This window comes from Acanthopagrus latus, chromosome 17 (assembly GCF_904848185.1).
Source record: "Acanthopagrus latus isolate v.2019 chromosome 17, fAcaLat1.1, whole genome shotgun sequence".
Classification (NCBI taxonomy): Eukaryota; Metazoa; Chordata; class Actinopteri; order Spariformes; family Sparidae; genus Acanthopagrus; species Acanthopagrus latus.
Window position 1 is genome coordinate 24,244,945 of NC_051055.1, and position 19,127 is coordinate 24,264,071.

At 41.6% G+C, this 19,127-nt stretch overlaps 1 protein-coding gene across 8 annotated transcripts in view; it reads right to left on the bottom strand.

The window, feature by feature from the left end:
- Positions 1–990: 990 nt before the first annotated feature.
- Positions 991–19,127, bottom strand: part of slc9a1a (solute carrier family 9 member A1a) — a 40,367-nt gene continuing 22,230 nt past the window's right edge. The window contains exons 7-15 of one of the 8 annotated variants that reach the window (XR_005070562.1): positions 18,381–18,451; positions 17,779–17,955; positions 16,429–16,555; positions 15,861–15,962; positions 13,973–14,054; positions 13,662–13,718; positions 12,893–13,193; positions 3,157–3,247; positions 991–1,420 (exon numbers count right to left, since the gene is read on the bottom strand). Coding sequence is in view for 5 of the 8 variants with exons in the window: in XM_037073471.1 (XP_036929366.1) it covers positions 12,916–13,193; positions 13,662–13,718; positions 13,973–14,054; positions 15,861–15,962; positions 16,429–16,555; positions 17,779–17,955; positions 18,381–18,451 (894 nt within the window). In the remaining 3 variants the exon portion in view is untranslated. Of the gene's footprint in view, positions 1,421–3,156; positions 3,248–6,251; positions 13,194–13,661; positions 13,719–13,972; positions 14,055–15,860; positions 15,963–16,428; positions 16,556–17,778; positions 17,956–18,380; positions 18,452–19,127 lie in introns of those variants that run through there. The other 7 variants (XR_005070561.1, XR_005070560.1, XM_037073471.1 and 4 more) reach the window with 7 other exon arrangements.

Genomic DNA, 19,127 nt, shown 5'->3' on the forward strand with positions numbered 1-19,127 from the left:
TAGTTTAATCCATAACAGGGCCGCTCAAACCTTTGACCTTGGAGGGTCCGGACTGAAACTCCCCCCCGGTGTTTCCGGGTGGTATTACTGTCGGCGCTGCTGTCGCAGAGACGACCAGACTGTTTCTGTTGGTCCTCAGAGTGGTAATGACCTACAACACAAGACAAAATGTGAGTTTATTCTCTCACTTATTTTCTAATGGAGTCGTGACAGCAGATAGAAATGGTTCCAGTTCACCTCGAGCTTCCTGGTAGATTTCGTGACCGGTGGCAGACAAAATAGCATCGTGAGACGGGAGTTTTATAGAGACGTTCTATAGCCATTTCAAAGTGCAATCAACATTTACTTCATAATGACACATTGGGGCGAAACATCTCTCTATCTGCCATCTTAAGAAGGTACTGGGATCCTGATTCCCCCTAACCGACAGACTTCCTGCACACAGCACTGCTCTCATCAGATGAGAACTGGTTGATAATTTAGGAACCCTACATATTTTAAGATCCACTTTGAGGTCCCAACTCGTCACACACTGACGCTTTGGCATGGCGGCCGACCCGACCTACAATCCCCAAAAGCGTCAATATTTGACGAGTTGGAAATGAGACTCCTTCTTACACTGTACACCTTCAACCTCAGAGTATTTTCTGCCTAAAAAAAAACAACAACAAACAAACAGGATGAACGTTGCTTTTAATGTCACCCTGAAAGCTCGACTGGCAGAACAAAGTGACTCACGTGTCGTGACCCATGGGTCCTTTGCTCTGTGTCTTCGTCCTCGACTCTTTCTCTTCCTGTCTCCTGTTTCCTGTCACTCTCTATGTTGTCAAGTCGAATAAAGGCTGAAAAAGGCCCCAAATAATCTTTAACAAAAACCATTGTGGTAACATCCGGTGGGCCCAAACAGTCGGACAGCCCTGATCTATGACATCGATTTTCCGTTTTATACTTTAATAATGATTTGTTGTTGTTGTTGTTTGTTACAGGCCCAGCGTGACAGAATCAAAATTAAAAAGGCCGTCATGAAGTAAAATGGCAGATCCAGATACATGCTGCATTAAAATCATACATTGGGGAATAGCAGACGGGCCTCTGGAGCCTTCCATTCCATTTTTGCGACTTCCTCTTGGAATTAAGTCGCTGACTTCCTCTGGTAAGTGAGTTAACAGCGGCTGCCGTGTGTGTCTGAAGCTTGTCTCATATCCTTTTATCCTCCCATGGGAAGTGCTCTGAAGATCGTCGTCTTTTATGAACTGATGACGGAGTCTTCTATGTAAAGTCCGTATCCAAGTACAAAAGTACGAAGCAAAAAGTTTCCTCCAAAGTTCTCACCAGCTGTTTGACAACAAACGTGCACAACTTCTGCTCATTGCGTGCACACATCTCGAAGCGGGTCCGGACCGGCACGCTCCTCGTCTCCCTGCTCAGCATAAAGAGAAACTCAGATCAGTCATCAGCGCAAAGAGTACCAGCGGAAACAATAAGCTCAGCGTTATTGCCTCGCCGAAGTTATATTTGTCTGTTCCTTTTTATAGACAAGACAAACAGCAAACTGCCTGTGTGCACGCGGCCCTCGGGTGACCCCGTCTCCACCAGATTCATAATCAAAACATCTCCTGTTGTGTAACTAAATATTTTCAAAGCACATTTAGCCCGACGCCGGGAAAAACAGGACATTCACTTTCACGGGGCGGTTGGACGCTTCAGCCTTATTATTTTATTTTTTTATTTTTATTGCCTAAACACAACAATTAGCCATACATTAGAGGGGGTATATGGGCCATGTAAATGAGGGTGAATGCAATAGCAAACACACCATTAAGCTGATGGAATGGGGCCACGGAAAAAGCCCGACTCCCTCCCCCAGCACGCCGATTAAACATGCCAGTGTGCTCTTGGTGCGCTAACCGCTCCGACTGTGAAATTGCAAGTGAAAAAGTAGAAACTGGTTCTGAGATGACAGGAGCTGAGGAGGAGCTGAGGGGTTCGTGGCCACACAGTGCCACCCGCTGGTGTCTTTCTGGCATTACAAGCAAGAATTGAAGTCACTGGCACCAACATTAAAAGGAACAGCGTTCTAGATTGGACTCTGCACAGATCCTCGCCACAAAAGTTGGCAAAAATGAAAAAAAAAACCAAAACTCCGTTCCTCCGTGTTTTCAGAGGTGACGGAGGGATCACGCTGCTCCGATATTCAAAACAAACAGCAGCATTAGATTTAAAGAGCAGCCAGTCTGAACATTAGAGAGCGATCAGCAGGACATAAACACAAGAGGCCTAATGCAATTTTCTCCAACATGGCGAAGAACAAACACGCCCAGTGATTTAACTAAAGCAAAACTGAACTAAACAAACACTCGGACCGATCCATCTGAAAAAGCTTTCAGGCTCATTTCAGCCTCTGCGTGTCAATTTGCGGCATCAGGGAGAGCTTTTAGATGTTTGGCACGAGTTAATTGTGTGTTCATTCCTCTGTAGACAGGAGCCCATGAAGTCCAAGGTCACTGAGAGTACACACACTTGTTTTCCTCCATTTGTTAAACTGAATTCTGTTTCCGAAGCGTCTGATTAATTTACAAGCGAGGCAGAGACACTGGCACGATATTCCCTAACGCAGTGTCTGATTTGAGAGCTGCAGGACGGATTAATTCCTTTTCCAAATGAAAAGTTTGGAGGCGAGGACGCTCAGTATGCGCAGCGAAAATGAAAAGCAACAACTCCTACATTATGTTTGCCGTTCAATACAAAAACTTTCACAAAGTGCCACCTCAATCAAAAAATTAGCATAGAGCTGAATCGAGTCTTTTTTCTGATGCAGTCTCCACAAAACAACTGATTTAGGTATTTATTTCAGCACATTGTGCGTCCTGTGCTCCGCTGTGCGCCTCAGTGACCGGAGCAGTGTTTCACAGCAAAGAGGGTCGGAATTGTTTCAAGTTCAGTCTGATGACTCACGAGGATCGAAAAGAAAAAAAATATTTCTACAAAATTTCCTCTGATGATTATGTCATACTCTTCTTGGAATTTCTGTATAGTTTTAGCCATTTCTCATCTCTGAAAGCTGCTGGGAGGCTGACAACCTGCAAAGGCTGGGAACCATCAGCCTTAAAGGAAAAGTTCACACAAACATGACAAATTCTGCCATTATCTACTCACCCCAGTGCCGATGGAGAGTCGTGGGAAGGTTCAGAGTCCGTAAAACATTTCTTTGAGTATCTAGACAGCGTTGCAGCGTCTTCCTAAACAACTGAAATAGGCAAAGACTTGTTTTAAAATGTTCATAAAAACAGATGTGAAAATGGCTGCCTGTCGTGGGAAATGTAATGTTGCGTAAGGAACAAACATGGCTGCCAACAAAGAACATGCGACTCCAGAAGAACAAAATGCTGCACTTTGTCCAAGAGGCAAGAGGCAGTTTTACTTTAAATGATTCGTATTTCTTTACAATGTTGTTGATCTACCTTTACGTGGACACTGGTGATGCATTTTAAGCCGTTTCACGTCAGCACATTTCTGACGTGCTAACAGCAGCCTGGAAGACATTAGCACGACACTGGCTTGAGAGACTTGACCAGTGAGGTGTTTTTTGAAACTTCTCTGTCCTTTATTTTTGTTGTACTAAGTGTACAGATAGAGAGAGAGAGAGCAAAATAAATCTTCAAAAGACATCTGTATAATTTGTGCCCAGTATTGTTATTGGACCGGTGTTTCTACGGACGTTACTGACTCCCTCATTCAAGCCAAAATCTTCACTGTAGCTGCTGAGCTAAAACGTAGTGACGTAGCTCGACTGCGCGTCAAGGGTGTAAATAACATCTTTTTGAATCAATTTGGAATCTCGAAGCTTTCTGGAGACCTGGATTATGTCGGACGAGTTGCATGAAGAAGTTTTGGAGTTTATGTTTTTGCACGTTTTAAAACAAGTCTACTTCTTCTACTTCAGCTGTTCAGGAGAACGCTGCGACACCGGTTTCGCTGAGAAGCTCCAGAAAAAAACTTTTCTGGACCGTGAATCTTTCACCTCACTTTCCACAGCTACTAGATAATGACTGAGTGTTCGTTTCTGGGTGAACTTCTCCTTTAAACTCACGGCCATCTTAAAGGAACAGTTTAAGATGCACATATTCAACGGCAGGTTGCGTTAGCTTAGCATAGAGTCTGGAAACAAGCAGCCTCGCTCTCGTTGTACGCTACGTTACAGGTTACATCTACGTGCTGGACTGTTTCCCGGCTGGGTGCAGTGAACTACTCCTTCAATCTGGACTAAAGATGGCAACTTGACCATAAGAGGGATCCATTTCTGAAGCGATGCTGTTTGCCGCTGTAATCAGATGAGCTATGATATTGTTCCTCCGTGAGAACAACGGGACGAACTCCTCAGACACAACTCAGCTATTGTTCGCCTGTAATGTCGGTGATCTGGGAGTTTAAGCTGATTTCGCCGCTCCCTCTCCGTTAATTCCTCTGGATGAGTTTCAGCTAAATGCTGCGCAAATGCAAATGTAAAGGAGGATTTTCAGCCAGCAGCAATTCCAGCAATTAGAGTCTCAATTTAGCCTCCTCAGATGTATAATGAACTTGGCCACCGAGAAGCTCCGCCAGTGAGAGAGACAGAGAGAAAATGCTAGAATGCCAACAATTAAAAAAAAACCAAAAAAAAAAAACGAGCAAGCGAGCGGTATAAATAGAGTCGAGCCATTCCAGCAATACAACTGAGACAATGTGAATGTCAGGCCAGGCTCGTTACACAGTCATTGTGATTTTCCATTTAGCTGAAACAGAAGCGGAATAAACACGACGACCTCAGCCGGAGAGCTTTACAGCTTTCCTCCCCCGGGTGTCTCACATTCTTCAAGGGCCGAGTTTCACCAGGTCCACTTTAACAAGTTCACCCCTCAACACACTCAACTTAGAGCAAAGTGTCCACTTATACAGTATATGTGCTCTGTATATAAATCCAACTCTTATTGTTTTACTGTAGGGACTCGTTCTGTCGCCTCCGTTCTCAGAATGCTGCCTGTTGATGTTTTAATGACAAAGTGCAGCACCCTCCCCTCTGGCTGACAGACGTTGTTGCAGAGGACCTCGACCAAACTTTGTTGATCTCGCAGGAGAAGGTGTTCGCACTCGTCCCCTTCCGCATAAATATGGACATGTCAGCGCCTGCTGTGCTTAAAGGAAAAGTTCACCCAAAAAGTAGAATATGCAGTTATTATCTATCCCTGTGTGAAGATTTGCTTTTAATATTTTCAAAAGAAGTTATTCACGCCATTTTCTGGTCTTTGCTGTAACTGCTGCATCCTGTCTGAAGTGTTTCTCGGGAATAAATCAGGTTTTTTCAAATAAATGTGGGATCTCAGGGCTTTTGGAGACTTGGATTATACCTGATAGTCCTCATCTGCTCCAGCTGTTTAGGATAATGCTACAACATCTCTCTGCTGTGACGCTCCAGAGATGTTTCGTGGACTACGAAACTTTACCCGAATATCTGCTGGCACGATGGTGAGTACATAACAACTTCCTCCACCTGAGAATTCGATTTTTGTTTTTTTTTAGCAACTTAATACTCCCACTGCTTTTATCTGGCAGCTGTAGCTACAAGATGCAGATACTGACTACAAGAAAACTACAAATTTAATGCAATGTTGTTTGGTCAATAAAACAACCCAACAGTGTATGAAACAGGTGAACTTTAAGTGGTAAACTCAGCCTATGAGAACACTATTAAGAACACCGAGGCCGGATGGATTATGTAGATTATGTATAAATATATACATTATAAGTGCTTGTTTAAAAGACATCTGCATTTTAAGATGTAAAAATATAATCTATAATTATCATAGTACTGTAAGTGGATGTTTGGATATTGCTTCCTCTACTTAAAGGAGCACTACGTAGTTTTGAGGAAGACATTTTAATCAGATACTCTAGCTAAATAAACAAACTCTTCTTTTTTCACGACTGATTAAGCTGAATAAACAAACTGACAACACAGTTTCATGCTGTTTCACTTTGTTAATATGTGGCGGACCCTGCCACCTTTTCTGGCTTCAAACAGCGTCCTGGGAGCCGTATTTTTTTTCCTGCGGACAGCCTGTTTATTCAGTTACGGAAAAGCTAAATATTTTAAAACCACACAGTGCCCCTTTAATTCAAGTATCTAAACATCACAGTGACTCAACTTATACAGAAACAAGTCATGATTCAGTCAAACTAAAGCTGCAGAGAAATCATGAGACGCAGACACAGTGTTGCTATAAAGTAGAACTTTAATTTGGTATATAGTATCTGACGTAGTTTCACTTCTGGCTGTTAGTCTCACTGGTCATTACAGGAATGGAATGCTGAAAGCTAAAGAGTAATCAAGAAGAAAGTGCACACTTTCAGATTCTGATTCGTACATAATATAATAAATCTCTAATACATGTTTTTTTGTTTTTTTTTCATTTTCCTTTTTGTTGTACATATTCCCCCGTTCATGTGTACAAAATAAAATAAAACCTCTTTAATTATTGCAAAAATTTAAACCGACTGACACATAATTTCAACAAAACGCGTGAAGGTAAACAAAGTGTGAATAAAAAGGGAAATCAAGTCTTTCATCAAGTCGCAGCATTTCAAAAATGCTTCAGGACTGAAAACACTAATCTCATCTCTGTTTATAAAGGCCCATCACAGAGAACATTCCTTCCCCCTGATGTATCACCTGAACCGAACACAACGCGCACACTACATTAAAGCCACTTATTGCTCTCTCTCTCTAACGTCGAGATAAAACACAGCTTCGTTAAAGTGCTCGGTGTGGTGGAGTGCGAGAGGAGCTGGGTTGCAGAACGACGAGGTAAACGAAGGTGGGAAAACGGTCCCGATGACACCGCCGGGTCATCGTGCTGATGACGTGCACGTGAGTGCGTCACCGTGTGATTACTGGCCTCGCTAATTGGTCAGTGTTTCACTCATGTTCCTCCGCAAACTAAGCCTTGAACTGCTCGGCTGCAGCACTTAAAGGAACACACCGGGTGTTTTTTTAAGCATGTTTCAGCCCGTGTAGTAACCAAATTAGCGGCAACAGTTGTTCAAAGCACACTGTAGTGTCCAGCAACCATTAATATCTATTGATTATATTGTTGCAGATTTAAAGAATAGTTGCACACGTGTACTTTCAAACAATAATCGTTCCAGAAAGTTAATACGAGGCTTCAGCAGTCAGAGTTAAACATATAAAGCGTAATAAATCATCTTTTTGTACATATGTTGAGATTTTATCAGACAGTGTTTCCTTGCTGAGCTGCAGTGGTGGGACAGTAACACAGAGGGGGAATTATGCACTGAGAAGACTTCAACCGAGCGTGTTTATATCGTTTTTAAGACAAGACTTTAAAATATACGTTGATATGATGAATCTGAAAATGTGACACACCTGAAAGTCGACCTGATGATGACGCTCCAGTGAAGGAACAGCAACGAATGGCTGACTAGATATCAGGAAAAACAAGCAAAACTGAAAAATCTGAAAACATGCAAATAAGGAGTGGATTGCAATTTATGCCTTCATCTTTACTTTCTCCCCTGTGGAGCAACTGAACATCAGGAGCACTGACTCTGAGCAGGAAGGTTTACACGCTGCTCCGATTTCAGCTGTGAACTCAGCGTCTTTCCGCTCCACTCTCAACTACACAGTTTAAAAGTTTGCATGACAAATCGACTCTGGAGTGCAGTTTAAAGGGTAAACATGAGATGGAGGAAGGAAAAAAAAAACAGAGTTAAAGCCTTAAAAACTTCTGTAAAGCACATGATTCCAGATAAAGCACTTTGACAATAAAAGCAGGGGACTTGGATTTCCCCGCAAAGCCACGAAAAACAAATGTTTTCTTTTTTTAACAATAAAGCAAGTACATTTTATAAAGAAAAACAGATGCAAATAAAAAAAAAACACACACACACACACATAAAGCTGTTGTGATCTGCTGGTGAGGCAACAGTGTTGACATCGTGATTCAGTCCGACACATTCAATGAAAGCGACTGCCACGACTTCAAACGAGTCGGCGCTGCAGGAAAACATCCAGTGTGGAGATTATTTTTTTTAATTTTTTTTTTTTTACATCAAGGGCAGCAAACGCTCGATCTGAAGACGTGTAAAAGGAGGCTTGTCTGCTTTGTGCGTCGAGCAGAAAAACAAGGCAAAAACAGTGAAGCGTACATGACAATATAATGAAGAAATACGATACAACGGGTTCTTCTATAGGCTGTATGGCTTCACAGCTCTGCACCAAACATTTCTTTTTTTCTCTAAGGAGCGCAAGAATGTTTGCCCAAAGACACGCATTTGGTATGTTAAAGAAAAAAAAAAAAAGAAGTATGAAAATAGTGTTTTTCTTTTTCTTTGGAATAATGAGGGATGTCGTTAGTTTGAAGGATTGTTTTGATGTTAAATAGGGTGTGTTGGGTTGTCTGGGTCACAATCTTGTGTCCACTTTGATATGAAAAAATACAACATCTGAGCAGAGGACTCGCTCTGAGATCCGCTGCTTCGCATTCACGCAGTCAACATGTATTCACAAGTGGGAGTGTGTAAAGAGTTTTAAGGGTGAAGACGGAAACAAAATGTTGAAGAAAAAAAAAAAGTTAAATGGATCTCACATCATAGAGCATCTGGGAAGATAATACAGAAATAATCCCGACAGCAGCGCCGCATTAGAAACAGCTCCCGAGGCGTCTGCAGCTGTTTACAAACCGCTTCCGGAGCTCAGAAATTCAACGCTGCATGTAAAAATCCTCTAAGCTACGATAAAAGGAGGATTGGAGTGCCGCATGTCATTTGGCCCGTCAGTTCTGGGGCGTTTTTTTTCCTCTCTAAACAAGCCTCCTCTCTTTGACCCCCGTCCTCGTTGACATTTTCAGCACACTGCGACGCTCCATCACACGCGCCGACATTTCGGAAAGTGAATTCAATTTCGGTTCGAGACGGGAAAATGGTTTGTGGTTTGACCTCTCAGCTGATATTATCCTTTAGTGGGGGGGGAACGTCAGTGGTACGTTCATATACGCATGTACATTCAGCAGGATTTACATGAACGCACGTACATTATTATTACACTCTCTTTGTAGACTCTTGCTACAAGAGCCACTTACAGATGTTTTAAGAGAAGAAGAGTTGAGGAAACTTAGCGAGCCCGCCAGGTTCTTTCTGCTCGTTCCTCGGTCGTAATGCGAGTCTTCTGGGTGTAAGAGGATCGGGACGGATTCAGTGGTCACTAACACCTCGAAAAACTAGAACAGTGACTCAGTCGGCCTACTTCAGTGAACGACTGTGTTTCACTACTAGAGTTTGCTTTGAGGGAACTAAACTGGGTTGCACCAACAAGACTTGATTTGATCTAAGATGATCACTTCCTGATTTCGCTATTTCATAATAAAAGCTTGCACCTGACAATCCGACAGACTTGTATTCTTCACAAAGCAAGAAGAAGGAGTGTTTAACAGCGGCCGTCTGACTGTGGACCAGCCCGTCCACACTTTGGTTGAAGTCACACCTTGCAGCAGGTTGCCCTGTAGATAGAAATCCCAGCATCGTAAAACTCATTTGGTTTGAGTCTGTCGATTCATTTTATTCCAGTAAAAGGAAAAAAAAAAAAGACAGCCCTGTTAAAAGTCAAACATGGATCACAGTTTAAATTGGAGTTTAAAGTTTTGGTGCAATTGAACTGAGTCTGGGTTTGGAAAAAAATGTATCTTTCTTAAGTTCAAGCTAGTTTAAAAGTGAGTCCTTGTCGGTGCAATCCAGCCTCACCAGGCTTGAGAACACCTGTGGGCTCTTCTGTTCAGCAACTAACAGCAAGGTGCATTTTTAATGACGATGTTCAGATGGATATGTGTAAAAAAATCATGCAATATATCTCACACTGGCTATCTTAAACACTGTACAACCATAAACAGTAGAGCGGAGAGCGACTCACAGTATCAACAAAACACTCGACTACGTTTTGGTAGTTGCCTGCGGACAACTTCAGTCATGCTGAAACGTGATAAAACCTTTTTGTGACTGTTTATCTTAATGCCCGTGTTTGACGTTACTGTAGCTGTGACTGTTTCAACGTGTTGCATGTTTACAAGATTACGAGACTTCAGTTTTAAAGGGTCTTCATAAATATAGGATATGATTTAATTTACATATTTTACACATCTATACTGCATAGAATTGTATTTTTATTTATTTTTTATTTTTTTTGCCATGACGTGCCTTACAGTCTTTAGATTTCAACCAGGTGAAGAGGTGCTGATGGATTCCTGTACAAGCTAACCTCCACTCATCGTGTCCGCAGATCTCAGACATAAACGCCTCCTCTACAGGCCGGTGAAAACTGGAGAATGCAGACAGGCATGTAAAAGATACTGAGCGTTGATTATGTTGATATATTAATCAGCTCATGCAGAGGAGTGAGAAGGTGACTGTTAGACGGGCACTTGTTCATTACATTAATATATATATATATATATATATAGAAAGAGAGATACATCTACTCTAACAGCTCAACCCCTACTTGATTGAGTTTTAAAGGGGCTTCTAAAAACTGAGGTAAAACAGAAAACATCTACACAGAAATGGGACAACATGTGATTCAGCTTCAGAGGACCCTGGTGGGGAATCAAAAAAAAGATCACTGACATCAAAACATCTGTGCTCCCCCCAAAACACTCAGCTTTTCTCTGCATTTGTAGGTCAAAACATCTTCGAACGCCAGCGAGGAATTTCACACAAACCCCTCCACAGCCTTCAAACAAGCCTGTGGGCCTGAAAGCACGGCAGTAAAGAAATGTGGTTCTTCTGCACGGTGACTAAAAACATCAACAACATCAACACCGGAAACAAACTGATTGCAAAAAGACGTTAGTACCCCTGAAATGAAAATGGAAACAGACAACTTTCTTCGCTCCAACTCGTCCTCATGAAAGTATTGATTGCACAGTGTAGCGGTGTCGCCGTCCCCGTTTAAACTGGTTCCCTATAACTCTCGTTTCACACTGTTATTCCTTCTGCTTCTGCCATCTGCCAGAGGATTTGTTTTCCTTGGAAGCTATCAGTGGTTAGCCCCAGGTAACGGTGGAACAACGTGAGTAACTGTGTAACTCTACCCTGCAGAAGAAAAGAACCGTGCTGATAGACGAGGCAAAGAAGGTGATGAGGGAGAGTGACAGAAACCGACGGGTGTTGACTCCGTGTAGAGGGCTCAGATGACTTGAGAGAAGGGCCGCAACTACGATTATTTTGGTTGTTGACTAACCTACTGATTATTTTTTTCGATCAGTCATGATTATTTTGGCAGCATCTGTTTCGACATATTCTCAGAGGAAATTAAAAACCCATGAAACATGTATTTGAAAACATAATATTTTGAAACACAACTGGATTTTTCATATGTTAATTGAGCTAATTTATACTAATATTACAGTTTTTAATTGATTAAATATCTTAAAAATGAATTATTATTATTATGTTATAAATCGTTGCATTAAGTGGAGGTTTACTATTCAGTGTTTTATCCAATTTATATCATTACTGTTTTGTACTGACTTAATATCCTACACTTGAATTATTAATGATATTGTTGCAATCAGACAGAAACCTCGTATTTGCAAATTTGAGTTATTTTTTCCTAATTGATTTTATTGGCCACCCTTCAGGTCTGTACACATTATTAACCAATGAATGTATTCAAAGAGCTCGTCTCCAGCCGTCCTCTTGTCGCATGTTTCCCAGTTTTATTTTCCAAATGTTCCCACACTTTGGACCTTTTCGCTTTCCTGCCCTCCTAAACATGTTCTGCCATCATTCATTTTCTTCTTCTGCTGCTGCTGCTGCTTCCTATTCTATGCCACACTGTGGTGCAAATTCTAGTAGCAGTGCTTAAGCGATTTTCACTGGCTCAAATCTAAAAAAAGATAATAATAATAACAATAATAAATATGACGTGTCAACGTAATCAATTACGTCCTACTTGAGAGGGATCAAAACAGACATTCAGCTGGCGTACTTTCAACCACATCAGTGAGTAATAAAATAATGCTTACTTATCACTGCAAGAGGAGTTTTTCTCTGCCTTGAGATCTGCGTTTCTGGGTAAAATCAGAATTGTTACCGTTGTTTTGGTTTGCAAGAGCAATGTTGCTAATGCTAGCAGTCAAAAAAGGAACCAGGAACTGTGAGGAAGGCGGGAACAAGTGGCTAAAAGTCTGTCTGTTTCCACTTCAAAATATGTTTTCTTAAAGACAAAGAAAAAACTTCACCAAGTGAACAAGGCTCGACATAAAATAAGGCCAAATATTTTAAACTAGCTACACTCTTAATGTTTGAATCTCCAGCAACTTCAAGTGACAGAATGAGAAAGGTGTAAGTGAGATTTTGGATTAAATCAAACGCCTTAACCTTAAGTGCAATGTTTACACGTGAAAAGTGGATTGAAGGAGTTTGATTTGTTGATTAAATTTGGGACTAGAGGCCCAGGATGTCTCAAGACAGAAGAGATCGTAAATCACGATCAAACATAAAACCAGCAATTACGTATGCAATCATTAAGAAATAAAAACTGACACTAAAGTAAAAATGACATTGTCTGACACTAAAACAGTTCATACCTTTGGTAATGCATAGTTCTTTCCTGAATGTCTCAGAATACCAATCATTTACTCCATTATCTCTCAGATAGCAGTGAATGCTGTTCCAATGCTGTCTTTAAAAGAAAAAGGAGCAATGATAATAACAAATTAAAGGCTCTTTTTTTCTTCTCAATCTCCTTTTGCTTCCTCTCTCTGGTTTGTACAGCATTAGCAGTTTTGGCTTGTTTGGTTTCTGAACCAAAGACATTATTTAGAGTTAGAGTATTCTGTCTGACCCCTCCACATCCAGTCTGCCGTATCAAGGCAGGAAGGGTTCATCCTCTTCCTCGTCTGCGCTGGGACCGGGATCGCTCAGGCATCTCGTCAGCTTCTGCGGATCTCTGGCTCCGTCAGCCTCGCCCGGCCGCGAGGGAGGTCTCATCATCAGGCCCTGGTCCTCCTGCTGCTGTTGCTGCTGGCCGGCCCGCCTGAACTCATCCATCATGTTGACAGAGTCTGGAGACTGAGGAGAGGCCAGGTCCACCTGGATGGCCGGCACACTGTCTGACACAGACTTCGTGTGGTAGGCTTGGGGGTCTGCAGGCACGACGATTGCACACAGTCAAGACATTTGCTTTAAAAGGAGATCGAGTATCATTGTGTCATTTCATTAGCGTGCATGAACATAAGATGCACAACGGGGGGAGGAGAGGGTGGTCAACACATACTGAAGTAAAATACTGCACAGACTCAACGACAGCAGGCTTCACTCCCTTCCAAATACTTCACAACACAACGAAAATAATGCAAAGTAACTCATGGATATTTATAATGCAACACATGCTGGAATAACTCCGCTTTTATCTAAAACTTCCAACATGCTCAACTCTAACTCGTTCCTTAGCTGGGATAAATCTTGGCTTTGATAATCACGTCACGACATCGTCTCATTAGTGATGAATAATTAATGAATGTTAACAAGCAACAGAACCGATGCATGCATGTTAGGATTGCTGCTGGGTTATCACAACTCAACAATTAATCTTCTCTACACTCACGACATACCTGGACCGATTGTGTTCCCTTTCTGCTGTTGAGCAGGTTTGAAATCAGTATCTTTGCCTAAAATGAAACCACACAGTGGTTTATTTACATCAGTGGGGGAATATCTCCTGCTGCAGCTGTGAACAGTAGCAGTGTCTTTTCTGTTTGGTGAAAGCGGCCTTGTGAGCACAACAACATATAATGTCTGATTGCTGTGGACGCCATCAGTGACACGCTGAATTTCTATTGTGCCTCACATGGTACGTTCCAGTGAAATGGCGGTAAGCTATCGAGTGTTTGCATTTGGCTGTGGCTGAGATGAATGTGTTTACCTGAGGCCAGTCTGGCTCGACACATGGTCGGGGAATCGGGAGGAGCAGCAGGCACCGTCAGGTAGTTATTCATGTCTTTTATCTGGAAAACACAGGGATATTGTTTATTTATGGGATGATTTAGCCTCGGCAGGTCATCAAAATGTGAGTTATGTGGTGCAACTTCTGTAATCATTCACTTTAAAAGGTAAAACAACAAGAAATACAAATGCTGCTTCTTTAATTGCTGAGAATGAGTACGGCAGCCACACTACAATAAGTCAGTAATTCACCATTGATCAGTATCTTAGAGAACTTCATTAAAATGATGTGCTGCTCTGTTAGTCTCGGCACAAATCTTCAGGGTCCACAGTGGCTTCGAGCACATTCGATTTACCCAAAACAACAGTCTCTTCTGATTATGTAATTACAGGCTGATGAAATGGAAGTCAGTAGTAGCGCCACTCAACCGTGCAAATAAATCAGCCGCCCATTTGTGTCGAGAAAATTAATTTAGGAGACTGAAGGTGGACTCTAATAAGAACACAAATCATAATTTCGGCTGAATCATTTAACTGCTGCTGGCCCGGTGCAAAATGAGAAGTGCTGCTCTTCAGCTGTTGGTTCTTTGGAGTCGACTGTTGCTCTCTGGATTTATCACCGGCTGCCTCCTGAAATATAACTTCTACTCTTGTTATGTACTAGATTGCATAACAGTCTCTGTGGCACACTGCCGTGGTATCACAGAATGTCTTATTCAGCGCTGACTAATCAACAAAATGTGTTTTGTTCTATCGTGATCTGACCAAGTATCAATAACATGCAACACAGCAGACAAAGATTAGTGATCTAAAGCAATATCTATAATAATATTCGTGACAATATTCAGAATTTGATATGAGTCGTGTACACCAGCACGCTCAGTTTGGATTATTGGACTGCAGCATTCAATCACAACATATCGTTCAGAATGTCTCTAATTTGGGGTTTTAACTGCAGACACACAGCCTATTGCCTGTTTACAGCTCTGTGTGTTGCCATGGATACGCTGTACACAAACCCACTAGTCAACAATTTGCAAGGCTGGGAAAAGAGATGCGTGCCCAGAAGAAAGGCATATTTCTGGACCTATTTTTAAACATTATGGAAGACTGTGCAAGTTTTGCAACACTGACCTTTTCAAGAAGTTGGTTTAAGAAATGAAAGATAGACACACGTATCATCAAGATACGTATCATCAGAATAAATCCAGAAGATGTTACACAGTTTTAATCAATTCAGTCAGACACATTTTTTCCAGAGCTGATGATAGAAGCAGGAAGGAGTGAGACCTCTCATCTCTGTTGAGAGTTGCTCATATTATATGGGAAAAGGCAACAGTGGTCACCTCTTTAATATCTTTTACTGCAGTCTCTCTTTCAAACTCAGTGCTGACTGAATGATGGAAACACATTAACAAACCAGCGACCTTAACTTGAATGCATGTCATAGCGTGGCGCCTGAGAGAGTAAGCTATGCTATATAATGTGTCTAACTGGGTTTGTGTTTTCATTAGTGTCCTTTCACCGGGAGTAAAAGCCAACTGTACTCATTCACACTGAACAGCCGGATGTTAGTGGGTGTTTTCCTCCAGTGTGAAAGGGGTAAAAAGGTATTAATTCACAAAGAATCAAAATGGGGAAAGTGCATCCAGGTGTTCAACTTTTCAACATCATGTTGATGTGAGAACCGACATGTTGGGACACATTAATTAGAGAATTCACTACTGCATGTAAATAGGCATATTTGTGAAATTCAATTTTCATTAGCCACGTCAAAGGATTTGTAGGAGTACTGTCTTCTTCAGAAGAAGGGCAAAAGCTGGACTATATGGTGTGTTTAAAGGAGCCACTGAGGCTGACAATCATACCTTTTTCTCCAGCTCAATCATCCTTTGCTTCTTGATGAGGAGATCACCGAGGCCGTCCTCGTATGGATCAGCCACCAGAGTGTGTCGGTTGTAGGAGCGCAGCTGAGAAAGAGGAGACACATAAAAGATGCAGTTTAAGGAGACAATTCAATTATTCATCAAACAGAGTCTATAAAAAGAAAGTTTCGGCAGAGTTTGTTTCTGTTCATCTCTAAAATCTGCAGAAGTAACAATAAAAACAACCAGAGACAGAAGCTGGAGTTGTTGCTCATTGACTCCACAAGGAATCATTACCTCTTAAAATCAATGAGAAGTGTTTTTCTGTGTCACTACAAATTAAAGTCAGTATTACTTGATGTATGAGCAGAGAGAAGAGAGCTACAGATTTAACTCTGCCATATTAGACTAAAGTGTATTGATTGTTACAGAGGTTCTACTCTGTTTATCGGTGCAAATCAATATGAATCATAAGCTCTGAACTGCTTATACAAGACAGTATATCCTCAGCTAACACGAATAACAACTGCACAAGCAATTATCTCTTTTTTTACTCATGTAGCAGTGTTACCCTCTGTCGGGTCCTCTGGAGGTTACTCCTGAGGATCTTCCTGATCTCCTCCTCTCGGCCTTTGGGCAGCTGGGGCAGAGCTCTCTCCACAGGCTTGGCAGGCGGAGGCTTCTTGGGCTGGATGTTTCTGGGAAAGAAGCAGGAGAAAAAGTTCAGACTAGAACTCAAATTATAACTCTGTCATGTGTGCTTCTGTCCAACGCACAATCTGTTCTGCTAATAATTAAACCATTGAAATCTCATTTCCCTTTATTGTTTCCTCCTGGTAGCGAACAGATCAGATTACTGACAGTGTGTCTCTAACAGCTGCTGTGAGTGGACAAAGATTTTAGCAAAGAGAGCAAGAATACTGATACTGCAGACGTTATATTAACAAGGTCTTCGGGAAAAAATGTAGCAGAGATAACACCATACAAACATTCTGGGAAACGACAATTACACACTTTAGCCACGTGGTGGATGGAACATGACAGATGAGGTGGTGATGACTCTGCTGTTTATGTAACGGAGCCATAAACAGCTCACACATGAACACATCAGTGCTCTTCAAAGAACCAGAAACTTCCAGTCATCAGCTGGTCGCTCTAGTTTCAAAGCAATGTTCAGAATCACAAGATATCAAAAACCAACATGAAATCTCTGGAGGAAATCTGCAATGTTGTGCTATCTTCCCTACAAACAGATTTAAGGTCTAGTTGACTCTAAAAAAAAAAAATAAAAAAAAAGCTGTCATCATACTAAAGATGAATAGACTGACTTTGTGTAGTGAAGTGAAGCTAATGAGAAACAAAATACAAACTGTTACTTCCTGTTTCATTTACATCTTTGACGGCATAAAACATTTAAAACTCAGCCACAATCAGTATTTTACACATTTACACATTTCAACTGACATTCTGAAAGGATTTCGCTTGTAGTTAAAAATCCGTAGAGAATTATCACACAAATCTGCAGCTTCCCTCGACTGTATGGCCTATAACAAACTCCAGCTCATTGTTTTTCAAAGTGACTCTTATTTCAGTCTAGCTGCTTTCAAAGTCTCCATGAAAAAGCTCACTGAACTGAAACGGTGGAGCATTTGGCGGTGCAAAAAAATGACTCCTTTAGGAGCCGATAGAGACTTAAACCAGAGCTTAAACAGATATTATATATTAGATATTATTATAATATTGTTGAGTTACACTCAAGCAAGTGGTAGGAAACATGACTATAAATGAACGACAATGTTGCTCTGTAACTGCTGGATGTGCACAAATAAGCCATTAAATTTGCCTTAACAACTTTAAAGTTAATGTTCGTTACTGCAGGTTTCAGGTTCACCATTTGAACAGTTCGGTATTCAGTACTTACTGCATGGAAACAGTGGAAGGAATGGAAGAAGGCATCTTGACTCCCCCTCCACTCTCCACCAGCTCAATGGCCTGTTTCATCTCCATCTTGTGGTAGAAGGCGATGAGCTGTGGCTCCTTGGAGCGTTCACCTGCAATCAGGCACTTCTTCACATACTTCTTGTTGAAGCGGTTCAGCCTGGGGGGGTGGAGAGGAGTGATGGATGACAACGGAGAGCAGGCACAAATGACAGACACAGGGTTAAGAGCAGGGCAGAGAGGGATGTGAGAGTGCTGACAGAAAAGAGGTCAAATGAGGGAATTAAAATCGACACCAATGATTTCACATTTACAGCCACTGTTAACGTATAATCTCCCCTAGGATTAAACCAAAAATAATAATCATGAATAATTATGTAATGGATATTTTTATATTGAATTAATAAACAGCAAAAATATCTTTTTTTCTGTTCATGGTCGAAGCTACTCCTCCAAGATTCACTTGCTTTTCTCAATTTGGGCTTGAGTTTGACATTTTTTAGCAAAAGGTTTATCAGTAATAAAGAAAATCCTGCACATGTTCTCTGATCACTACAGAACTTAATGTCAGAAAACTGTCCATACTTGTCCTTCCAGTGGTGGTGTCCATAGTGTCCACAAATGTCTTCAATACCAGTCAGTAGGTGGTCGAGGAACTGGAGACAAAAAGAGAGAGAAAAATCAGCATTTAGAAAGAAAAATGACTAAAAGACAATCCTCATAAACAGACTCTTAATCTGACCCTTCGCCTCCTCTGAGAAAGATATAAAAATGTCTATGAACAAAATCAACATCATTTGGCGCTATTTAATTGAAAAAATGCCCTTTTCCCAATGTGTATTTGTATAATACACCACTTTCAGGCAGAATGTGACATTTCTGTGTATAACCTATTATTAATGATCAATAGCAGTGATCATCTGGTAGCACAGATGTTCCTCAGCTGCGTCTTGTCCCTTTTGCTTCACCACAGTCACCATTCCTCACAGTCGAAACCCACTACGAGGTAAGTCTGCCAACATCATTGTCAACAACAGCAGGTGACAGGCTTTAAAATGGGATTCATGAGAGAAAACCAGCAGCAGCCAGGTGATTGATTGGACAGTGTTTATTAACAGTGGCAGCACGCCGGAACAGAGAGCCAGAGAAAATGTACCGACGGACTTGTTGTTCAGACTGCAGCCGGCCGCAGGTCGCCCTGGTGTTCTGATGGGCTGACAGGCAGCGTTGCTATGGGAACACGTCATTAAGCAGAGCCGCAAAATGTGCTTTGCTTTGTCAGAAGAGACTGATTTATATAAAGACTGCCCAGCGCTGCGGGGGTGGGGGTGA